The sequence below is a fragment of the Fusarium oxysporum genome, chromosome 4, assembly GCF_000149955.1.
Source record: "Fusarium oxysporum f. sp. lycopersici 4287 chromosome 4, whole genome shotgun sequence".
NCBI lineage: Eukaryota > Fungi > Ascomycota > Sordariomycetes > Hypocreales > Nectriaceae > Fusarium > Fusarium oxysporum.
In genome coordinates, this window is record NC_030989.1 from 4280662 (window position 1) to 4291515 (window position 10854).

Below are 10854 nucleotides of genomic sequence, written 5' to 3' on the forward strand. Positions count from 1 at the left end.
ACTCCTGAGATATTGAAGTAATTTGGATGAAGGTAGCGTGTGAACATCAGATAAAAGTCAAGAAATCTATTACGTATCTGTTTATCACTTCAACGAACCGAGAAATGATGGTATGCTGGTTTTCTGATGATGCTGAGGGCTTCATACGTTGAAACAGTGTCCCTCGAACTCAGCAAAGGACTCTGGTAAATTGGCAGTGAAGATGTATCGAGATTTATACCACGGCCATGTCAAGTATCCGATGCCAGTGTTCTATAGCCTTGCCGATAATAAATGTCGCGAGGGAAATGCTTGCATGAGGTAGAAGAGTGGCAGAAGAACAGATCAAAACAACTTTCTGCCATCAACAGATTGAAATCGAATGTATGTACTAGATAATCCCGCGTCTTTCATTCAGGTCTCATTCGATAAGTCGTCTCTTATAAAGAGAATTGACTGCTGGGGAGCCGGCAAAAGCGACAGCAGCCTCACGGGATGAGTCCTCTACAGTCAACAATAACCGGTCGTCAACATCATATGCCCATCTATTATCTATAAGTGTTAAACTAAATCCAAGCGCCAGATTAATACTCCCATTGTCCTCAAAGCCCGTTACTCTTGCATGAAAAGACACTGCTCACTTGTCCTGCACGGAATTGATCTATGATACCCTGCACACTGACGTATGTTCCCAGCGTGAGGTAAAGAGCACCAGTCAACATGATTACAACGTTTAGTGCTACTGAAAGAATATCCAGAATGGGATTTCGCTTTCTTCCGACCTTACGATCTGCATTGCGCATGCGGAAGTAGGCCAGCGCCCAAAAGATGAAGCCGAACCAGCAATTAAACAGCGACGACATGACTGATAACACTGAGAATGCGTTAGCACTGGTTGATAAGTCTGAGGGTGGACACTTACACGAAGAGAAAAATGGAATGATCTCAGCGATAAAGAATGAGGCGGCCCAGCTGATCAACAGCACCAATCCCCACCAGAACCAGCCCTTGAATGTGTGCGAGGTAAGATGCTCGGAGTCCTTAAACATTCTGAAGAAGACAAATCGACCTGTGACACTTGCATAAAGGCACCCGACGAAAATGATGGTCGGAACCATGAAAGAATATGAGACCTTCTTGTAGGTATCAGTGAGGACACCGAATGCTGGTGTGACCATGTACTGGTTGCCCGTATAAACGTAAATGACAGACCCGACAACGCTGAATGTGACAATCTCAGCCATGGTGCAAGCCCACAATGCCTTGGGGAAATCTCTGTTCATATGTCAGAATGATCACGGTTGCATCAAATGGCATAGCAATTTACCTCGGATCACGCATCTCAGCGATGAAGCTGGGAATTGTAGTCTGGCCGATGAACGTATAACTCATGTTCATGAAAGCAGACATACCAGTAACAAGTGTCGTGGTCTTTGGTGTCCAGATTGAGATTATCGGTTCGCCCATCTCAGGATAACCAGCGGGCTTACCCTGGGCGCCTGCAAAAGCCGTTGCCAAGATGACCGAGATGAATGTAAAAAACGTCGAGGCAAAGCCAAGCTTTGACAGCATGCTAAAGGTGCGAGGAAGGGACCCGATCCAGCTGATCACCGTGACTACTGCAGCGAATGCAACGGTTCTGCATCCCGCGATGGAATCGGCCTCGGTCATTGTGTTGAGGTAGATTGCACCGACCAAGACATGCAGAGCTTGAATGAAGGTATTGTTCAGGACAAACATTACTGCCGTCCACCACCACGCCCATCTCTTATTCCACCAGATCATCTGCCCAATGTCGCACACATCTCTAACCTCAGGATGTCGCAAACAGAACTCCCACAGCACAAGACTCGTATACAGAACAAGCCCAGCAATGACAGCCGTCAAGATCAATCCAGGCACAAGACCCAGAAGACTATATGACCAAGGGAAGCTCATAATAGAGAGCACAATGTACTCGCTAAAGAGGAGCCCTGCAGTCTTTTGCCAAGAACATGTCCTGTACTGAATAGCATTTCCCGCTTCGGAAGCGACTTGCTTGTCGACGAGATCTTCAGCTGCGGTGCTGTCGCTTTCGGATACATGTGCCAAGTGCTCGGCGAGGGGTTCGATTCGCGGGCCAATTGTGACGTTGGGGCCTCCAAAGGCTGATGCGAGCCAAGGCCGTCTGCTTGGCGTGCGGGAGGTCTGAAGCTCTGAGTCTTCTAGCGTAGATGTCTTGTCCATGATGATGCGCGCTGTCGCTAACCACGATACTCAATGCAAGCAGGAAATTGGATGATGATACAGTGGAGGAGCAGGATGAGAGAGAAGATCATGACGAGAATAACACTCAAAGTAAAGAAACGGCTGGAGTAAAGTACCCGTCCATGGAAGAGAGACAGCAACGGTAGTACCAGACCTTGGACACTAACACAAGTAAGGCCGATCTGCAGTGAGCGAACTCCCCGACGGTGCATGATGAGGCGTCGGGTACATCGCAATAGGGAATGTCCTTGGCGATCAACGATACCAGCTGTCAAACGGCATTTATGCTGATTGGTCTTGGGGCTGCGGAGATGCCCTCACCTCGGACACGGCGTTCCCAGCCATGCTCGATAACAATGTGCTCAACCGGTGTGGCATAGCGATTGATAGATTTACTCCATCGTCTCTGCTGAAGCAGATGCCTTCTGCCTATCCGTCATCGTCTTCAGCTTTTAGACAAACAAGCTTCAACTCAGGCAGGCCTTCTTCCAGCATGACGAAGTGGCGGTAGGTAACATCGGAGACTAAAAAATCACCGCAGATCGCATTAATTCCTGAAATCACGCAATGCACCAGTCGTCATTATTAAAAGTTCCTGCCACTCTCATTGCACAGACCATAAGTGGTGTGCAACCTAGTGGATTTGGGTTTTAAGCTTACTGCCCATAAGCTTGTTTTCCAGCACTCAGCTTCCACTGGTCAATCAACGGAAATAGGCCGGCGCCGCCGACGCCCGACGTCTTAGGAACCGGAGGTATTACCGGTGTATTATTAGCACCTCCTATTGCACGGCAATCGATTGGACCATATCGTTCGCAAGACTTTTCACAACCAATTTCACCAATGCATTCATGATAGTAGTTATATGCGAAAAGAGTAGCTCTCAAATACAAGCCTATAATGTCTGGTGGAAGATACCCTGTACCTGCAGTGTTGCTAGCCTATTGAAGCACATTCTGGACAGGATCGATCTTGGCCGTTATAGTGGTGAGAATAATTACATGTCGAGGTGTACTTTATCATCACATATATCCGGTTGTGATTTAGGCATTATAATCTCATTCAGTGCGTTGGCGTGATACATGTCGTTGATATCATATGGTCAACTATCAATCATTTGCTATGCTGTATCTATTCATCCTTGACATCCGAAAGCTTGAACCCTCCAGGCACCAGCTTCTGGAATACCTGCTCAGGATCATACTTGGCCGCTGCATCCTTCATCTTCTTAATATTCTCAGCACCATAACTACCAAGAGGATCCTGACTCTTATCCGCATAATTCAAATAAGTCCACTCAAGATTTCCTCCCTCAATAGTAGCAGCAAACTCTTGCACATCCTTGATCCAAGCCTGAACCTTTGGTCGTGCAAAAGCCTCCTGCTCAGGAGTCTGTGCCATGACGACAGCGAGAAATAGAATGCCGTTGGTCTTATGACGGTCCATGCCCATGATGTTGCCGCCTGCTTCGATGCCGCGTTGGCCGAAGAGCGTAGGCAGAGGCTGGAATAGACATTGGGTGATGAAGTTACCGTCGGGTATGAATGCCTTGAGCTCTTCGACGAGTTTATCGTGGAGCTCTGAGGCTTTGGTGATGATTCGGGTGTCGTTCTTAAAGCAACATGTGAACCAAGTGTCACTGGACGGTTAGCTTGAAAAGTGAAGAGACAAAGATAAGTTGGCTTACTAAAAATTCGCAGGAATATTGTACTCAAAAGCCATCTCAGTCAGAGTAGTGTTCTTGACAGTGTTCATGATTTCGGGAAGAGCTAGCCACTTCTCATACGCCGGAGGCTTCTCGATACCCTCCATGTTGGCATACAGAGTAGCAACAACGATATCCTTGAAATCAGGCATATGTGTGAAAATAGTGACAAGGTTGCTGTGAATATCATTGGGCACGTTGTCCGTAAAGGCAGAGAGAGCCTCAATGGCACCAGGAATAACTTGCTTAGGGAAGAAAGTCATTCCACCCCAGACCTTGTCAGACTTGATAGCCTTCATAGTAAACTTTGTGACAATACCAAAGTTGTTTGATCCACCTTTGAGTACGCGGTACAAGTCGGTGTTGTTCTTCTCATCGGCGGTGATAATATCACCGTTAGCAAGGACAACTTGGTACGACACAACATTGTCACATCCAAAGCCCTGTCTAGCTGTGAAGAAAGCATTGCCACCTCCAAGAAGAAGACCTGCAACGCCAACATTGCCCTCACGCCCTCCAGCAACAGCACGACCATGCTTGCTCAGCTCAGCATAAACCTCTCGCCATCTACAACCAGGTCCAATATCAGCTGTCTCAGTAGTAGCATCAAAAGACACATGATTCAAATGAACAAGATCAATAGTAACACCACCCTCAATGTTGTTCGACCCAGGCCAGTTTGTATGTCCACCACTGCGAACAGCAAACTTCTGACCAGCAGAAACAAGAGCCTTCACGACGGAAGCGACTTCTTCAGGGGTACGAGGCTGGACGATACAAGCAGGTTTGATCTTGGCGCTGTTAGACCAGTATGATTCTTGGCGAGCTGAGAACTCGGCATCCGTAGGTGTGAGGACACGAGCTTCGAGACCAGCTGCAATAAGGCTTTCAGCCTGAGGGATCGACGGTTGAGGAGTAAGGGTGGTCATGATTGGATGCTTGTGGGTAAAGAAGAAACGAGAGGGAATTGAGTTTCTGACGCTTCTGAGGGGCACATAATCAAGGCTGTCTATGTATGTGATTGAAGCTGATAGACTGTCGGAGTCCTATTGTTCTCCATGGGGAATAGACAGATATCCAGGACCCTGGTACCTGGCCCTGTTCCGTAAATCATTTGCTCCTTTGGTGTGGGAAACCCTTGAACGTTACATTCCCCTGACACTTGCATCACGATTGTCAGGCCTATTGAATGGGGCTTAAGAACCAAAAAAGCAAGGGTCCTGCGACGGTCTCTTCCTGTACGAAAACATAGACCTCGGTAAGGCATCTCGCTACCATGCTATTGGAAGAGGAGTTTTAAGCGTCTGGAACTAGAGAATCCGTTTCATCTTACGAAATAGTCATCTTCAAGCCCAATTGCCAAAACTTGAAATTGTGAAGCTATTGAAGTTGGGCCTGAATATTCTGATCGGAATTTTGGGACACTCCGAAGCTAAGGCCTCGGTTCCGCACCATGAATCCTTCGTTGAACTCGGCTTCGATAACCCTGCTCCCCGGCAACTGCCAAGAGGTTTCTGCAGGCTGACAGATGGAGACATCCTTGTACACTTGAAGGAAAAGTGCTGATATACGGATACTTCTTCTGGGTTCCTCAAGCTTCTCATCGATCTGTTATCGAGCAATCATATAATCGTACAACCAAACTTTAGGTGTCAGATCATATTTTCGTATATATGAACGGTATGGACGGGCTATCCCTAGCGCAGCCGCGGGCACCGAGAGCTTGGAATGCCGTTTCAACAGCCGCCATAGCCATCGAACAGGGGTATATATGTCAACGTCTTCTGACTCAGAGTAACATTCACAGGAATAGAGTTTGGGCCATGTATGAAAGGCGCTGATCCCTTCTAACCGATGTCCAAGGTTTTTAATCCTTACAATCGTTTCTTTTCTCTCTCCTCAGAAGTGGGCCGTATATCCGATATAGGATGTAGTAATATGCATGCAGGTAATCCGTAGTTAATTGAATGAACGCTGAGGCGGTGTATTTCTACGAATCCAATATTTTTCGTTCTTCGTTCCTGCATGTGATTTCGCATTGAGACCTTCTTGCTGCGCACTTCTTTGTTGGTTGGTTTATCTTACTATGGCTGCTGTTGTTAATGGCGTTCCTGTCGCTATACCACCACCCGAAGGTTACAAGGTCAATTTCGATAACCCGCAACGGAACAGTGTTACTGAAGCATACTGGCTTTATGGCGTTGGGAATTTCTTGACAGTATTGTTCATTGCACAGAGAGTATATGTAAGATGTTTTATACATAAGACAATACGAATAGAGGATGGTAAGCCACATTGACCCCCTTACTTCGTACGCCTTAGCTAATTGTCTCTGAAGCATGTTTAGGGGTAGCATATGTGAGCAACATCATCCGAGACATCATGCCTTGTATCGACAAAGCTGACCGATCCAGGTGTTTTCTGTAGTACTTCAGACCCTGATACTAAGTCAGTACCCAAGATGCCCTCACCTTTACTCAACTAACGTGCTGTGCTCGAGCGTCTAGGGGACTTTATCCGCGGCATAATGGGCACCCACGGCTGGGAGATGCCAATAACCAAGTTCGCCCTCTTCGCACGAGCCCTCTACCTCCTACCAATCCTCTACAACCCCGTCCAATGCGGCGCAAAGATGGCTTTGCTTCTCGTCTACCGTCGGCTTGCACCACAAAAATGGTTTCATTTTACGATCTGGGCTACATCGTTTGTGGTGATTGGTTCCTCGATTGCGATTACGTTTACAACAATCTTTCCGTGCAAACCTGTAAGAGCGGGCTGGGATATCACAATCACCGATAAGAAGTGCATTGATCGGCCAGCTGTTTATCAGGCTACTGCTATAATGGGTGCGATTACAGATGCCATGGTGCTTGCGGTGCCTATACCTGTTGTCATACCACTACAGATTTCGAGAAGACAAAAGATTGGGTTGATTTGCTTCTTTGGTGTTGGTGGAGTGTAAGCGAAGTTTATGCTGGCAAGAAGGGCAAGCTAACAACAATCCAGTACTGTCTTTACATCAATCATGAGACTAATCGCATTGATCCGGTCCATGGGTAACGTCGACCAATCTTGGGGTGGGGGTCCTGTTCTTCTTTGGATGTAAGTCATCTCCTCCTATCTCACGTTTCCTCTAACCAGTCCAGCTTTGCCGAAGCCAACCTCTCCATCATTTGCGCAACCCTTACAACAGTCAAACCATTCATCAAACACATCTCCCCAAGAATCCTCGGCTCATCATACGGAGCATCAAAGGCCGGCATGTCAAACCCAAGTGCACCACCAACCATTGGGGCCATATCCACTGGCGGTATGCCCAGACATGACCACTATGAACGATTTGACGATGGGCCAATGTATCCATTGCAAACCGTTACCAAGGCAGAGGCATCAAAAAGTCACGAGAACAAGAATGGGGGATCACGTTCGGTAACACGACCAATGTCAGGGGATAGTCAGGGAGATTCGGATTCTGAAAAAGCGATTCTGCAGACACGGACTACGACAGTGACCTATTCTTGAAGAAGGTTCCTATTGGCACTTTGGGAGAATGAGATATATGACAGAGTTTGTGGCATAGATAAAATAATGTAAGGCTAGAGTGGCATTTGTATGAAATTTAAGTTCTCGTCTCGTTGCTGAGCTAACAATGGCGGATCTTTGACGGATAAAGCCTCCGTCCTCACTCACGATTACAAAGGGAACGGTAAGATAAAGAATAGTACATATGTCGGACAGGAAACGCCAGGCTTGTACAAACAGTGGTGTAACAGTTTGATAGTCTACAGCAACAACTCATACCTTCGACTCTCAACAAGCAGAAATTGTTGCAAACTACGTATCGATTTTCGCGAGCTTGGTTTCATATGTTTATGGCTTGGCTTTAGCAGGATAATAGTCGATATGTTTGCTGGGTTGCTTCTCAAAAGCTGCGTTTGTATCTAGACGACTACAAATTTAGCAACGTTCAGTTGCTTGCTTAATAGCACTCAAACGCATCTGGCGGACTGTCCTAAATGTTGAAGTTTGCCTCATACAAATAATAAAGTGATTGGCTTTTGCCGTTTGCTGTGTTGCACAAACTGGCGTGCGCTGCATCGCAGTGTAAAGCAGGCATCCATGACAAACTGATTCACTGAACATATAAATAGTCTCCAGTATCTGGGTGAAGACCGAGATTCTCACTTCACCATCCTCAAAGGAACTCAAGCCTCACATAAATCCTCACATTCTCGACAACAACACTTCGCCTAGTCGCTGACATGGATCTCCTTCTCGCGCTAGGAGAGCAAAAGTACGCCGAGGAACATCCATTGCATTACGCAGCTACAAAAGATGATGCTACTCTTTTCAGGCGTCTGTTACAAAAGCCTGGACTCCGCGCCGATATCGACGGCGACCCTGGTAGCGGACATGACTGTCTACAAACTGCGATTTTTAACGGCAACAAGGAGATTGCCGAAGCTCTGGTTACCCTACCTCTTTCTGAGTTTGATTGGACCCGTGAGTTGTCTATATGTGTAACTTTTAAAATCGAAGTTCTGAATCTTTCTAGGTCATCCCATAGCAGCTCATGGAGCCATCAGCTACCTAGCCTCCGCTGCTACACTCGGCCGCTTCGACATCTTCAAGATCATGGCCGACACAGGGAATGTGGACATTTTCGAAGGAGACTCCCTTGGCAAGACCCAGCTGCACCATGTCAGCGACGTACCCATTGGCCAGACGCCGTTCCATCCTATCGACGACGAGGGCGCTGTCAAGATAGCCCGATTCCTTCTGGAACAGGGAGCCATACAGGTGGACTGTGAGGATAACAAAGGGCAGACTCCTCTATCATTGGCTGCTCAGCATGGAAAGAGAGGCATCGTTCAGGTTCTTCTTGAAGTCAGCAGGGACCCGGACTCTAAGGACCAAGATGGAAACAGTCCCTTCTATTACGCCGTTCGCAACGGACATGGCCCTATCGCAGAGCTCTTGGCCAACACCGGCAAAGTCGACTGTGGCGTGAGGGCAAGGGCGGAGAGTGATCGGCGCTCAGACCAGGAGCGAGGACCAACATTTACGTGGCACGTTCTGTAAGTTTCATCTTGAGAGGGCTCTCAAAGCATGCCGGATTTGAGTTGACAGTGACAAGTTCATAGTACGCCACCGAAATCTGCCATCAAAGTCTTGACATATGGAGATATGAGAAATGCGAGGTTTCCTGGGTCAAGATGCTCTGCTGCTATGCTTGTTTTTTCTTGTAGTTAGTCAAGAATAAACGCCAAATTAAATGAAGATGTGATATTGAGAGGCCTTCTTATGAATGACTATATTGCTGTTCCAGTAAGAGCCTTGTGAACTTGTTGCCAAACTTCCCACCCTTCATTCCCCAGACGGCGGCTTGATTTCTGTCCCAACAGGACGAGGTTCACCCAAATCGATCATATCATCCTTCCAACTGAGCGGCTGAATAAAGGTCTTCCTCGAGGGACCGCAACGATCACCCGCGTTGAGATTAGCATGAAACACATTCCAATCCTCTGTACCATCAGGACTCTTGAAGAACGCGTTATGTGCAGGTCCATAGAGTCCATTCTTCGTTTCGAAAATGGGATCAGGTAACTTGGTCCAAGAATCCGGGCTAAGTGGATCAGAGCCTTTTGTGAATATCATGGCACCGAGTTTGTAGGCGGGTGTGTTGCAGGAGTCAGCAGCGTAGACCACGTAAGTTGTCCCAGCTGGGGAGATAATTCCATAAGGTCCTTCGAGAACGGGCGAATCAGACTTTTCCCACTCGAACTCTGGGTGTGCAATCATTGTGGCGTTGCCACATGTTGTTGGCGACAGGAGTTTGGCGATCCATAGAGATGCACCATCAGGACTCTTTGGTCCTTCAACGGAAGAGAACTGAGCGAACATTAGAGCAGGACTTTGGAAAGGGCTGTAAGATACTTACAAGGAAATACTCGGTGCCTTCGATTTTAAAGATCGTCTACTGCTATTAGCCATGCGTCTTTCGGATAAATCATTGCTCAACCTACAGCATCAAGCATTCCAGCATTGAAATTAGGAGGAATGATTGCATCCATCATCTCATAATCCGCCGACAATGGATTCTCCTTACCACCTTTGAGAACGTATACTCTCAGAGTTGGCAGCATAACATCCCAGTTGCCCTCGTCACAAACACTCGCCGAGAAGTATACATACCAAGTATCACCGACTTTGTGCATCTCAGGAGCCCAGAAGTTGCAAGCTCTGGTTGCATTGGATCTGTCGGACCAGATGAGCTGGGACTCAGCAGTCTTGAGGCCTTCGATGGTAGGGGCTTTGGTGATGCTGACGTTGGTCCATGTTGTTGAGGTTAGATAGTACCTAAGAGTATGTTCAGTATGGAACAGTGAGGTACTGGTTGGATGAGGAGTCTTACATCCCATCTTGATAGACGATATGAGGGTCACTTCCTGTTCTTATAGGATTTGTGAACCCAAGAACAAAGCTTGAGCATAACCCAAGAACCAAAGTGATTACCGATAAGACAAGCATCGTAAAAGCGAACTTTGTTCACAGAGTTCCAAACAAGAAAGAAACAGCATTCTATCTTTGATTTTTACTGCCTCTTATACTTCGTTCTATCACCGATCATTTCCTAAAAAAAAGCCCGTTCTCAGGATAAACCAACACATTATGGAGCTCCCGTATATCGTGCAGCATATGATCTGATGTCCATGCATGCCTCCCTATAATAACTTGCATATACTACTCGCTATTTGCTCGGCTACTATGAGGTTACGTCGCTGAGAATGAACCGCGGGGTATGTGAGGGGCGGTTATACGATTTAAGCTTGATCGTCATGCTTAAAGATGGGATCGACAAGTTGTTCACTTTAGCCATGCGCTCCAATAGCCTGAGTTCGAACTGAAGTTTAGCTCCTGGT

At 47.1% G+C, this 10854-nt stretch overlaps 5 protein-coding genes across 6 annotated transcripts; 2 read left to right on the forward strand and 3 right to left on the reverse strand.

Annotated features, from left to right (window-relative positions):
- Nucleotides 1-462: 462 nt before the first annotated feature.
- FOXG_04364 (uncharacterized protein) lies at nucleotides 463-2782 on the reverse strand. Its single transcript, XM_018382359.1, has 3 exons — nucleotides 1307-2782; nucleotides 902-1254; nucleotides 463-853 (listed from the first exon to the last, which is right to left on the reverse strand). Exons 1-3 carry the CDS (start codon nucleotides 2203-2205, stop codon nucleotides 582-584), a joined length of 1524 nt encoding a protein of 507 aa, XP_018239060.1. The 5' UTR covers nucleotides 2206-2782; the 3' UTR covers nucleotides 463-581.
- Nucleotides 2783-3249: 467 nt separating this feature from the next.
- FOXG_04365 (uncharacterized protein) lies at nucleotides 3250-4972 on the reverse strand. Its single transcript, XM_018382360.1, has 2 exons — nucleotides 3914-4972; nucleotides 3250-3865 (listed from the first exon to the last, which is right to left on the reverse strand). Exons 1-2 carry the CDS (start codon nucleotides 4858-4860, stop codon nucleotides 3358-3360), a joined length of 1455 nt encoding a protein of 484 aa, XP_018239061.1. The 5' UTR covers nucleotides 4861-4972; the 3' UTR covers nucleotides 3250-3357.
- Nucleotides 4973-5899: 927 nt separating this feature from the next.
- FOXG_04366 (uncharacterized protein) lies at nucleotides 5900-7743 on the forward strand. 2 transcript variants are annotated; one of them, XM_018382361.1, is made up of 6 exons: nucleotides 5900-6216; nucleotides 6270-6289; nucleotides 6346-6379; nucleotides 6439-6889; nucleotides 6938-7033; nucleotides 7078-7743. In XM_018382361.1, exons 1-6 carry the CDS (start codon nucleotides 6018-6020, stop codon nucleotides 7451-7453), a joined length of 1176 nt encoding a protein of 391 aa, XP_018239062.1. In that variant the 5' UTR covers nucleotides 5900-6017; the 3' UTR covers nucleotides 7454-7743. The 2 variants fall into 2 exon arrangements, with proteins under 2 accessions (XP_018239062.1, XP_018239063.1); XM_018382362.1 differs by lacking the exons at nucleotides 6270-6289; nucleotides 6346-6379 and having other exon boundaries at nucleotides 5904-6176.
- A 450-nt stretch (nucleotides 7744-8193) lies between these two features.
- Nucleotides 8194-9013, forward strand: FOXG_04367 (uncharacterized protein; the record flags this gene model as incomplete). The annotated part of the gene is made up of 2 exons (XM_018382363.1): nucleotides 8194-8434; nucleotides 8487-9013. 2 exons carry the CDS (start codon nucleotides 8194-8196, stop codon nucleotides 9011-9013), a joined length of 768 nt encoding a protein of 255 aa, XP_018239064.1.
- Nucleotides 9014-9207: 194 nt separating this feature from the next.
- On the reverse strand, nucleotides 9208-10523 carry FOXG_04368 (uncharacterized protein). Its single transcript, XM_018382364.1, has 4 exons — nucleotides 10347-10523; nucleotides 9958-10291; nucleotides 9873-9908; nucleotides 9208-9823 (listed from the first exon to the last, which is right to left on the reverse strand). Exons 1-4 carry the CDS (start codon nucleotides 10460-10462, stop codon nucleotides 9299-9301), a joined length of 1011 nt encoding a protein of 336 aa, XP_018239065.1. The 5' UTR covers nucleotides 10463-10523; the 3' UTR covers nucleotides 9208-9298.
- Between the last annotated feature and the right edge of the window lie 331 nt (nucleotides 10524-10854).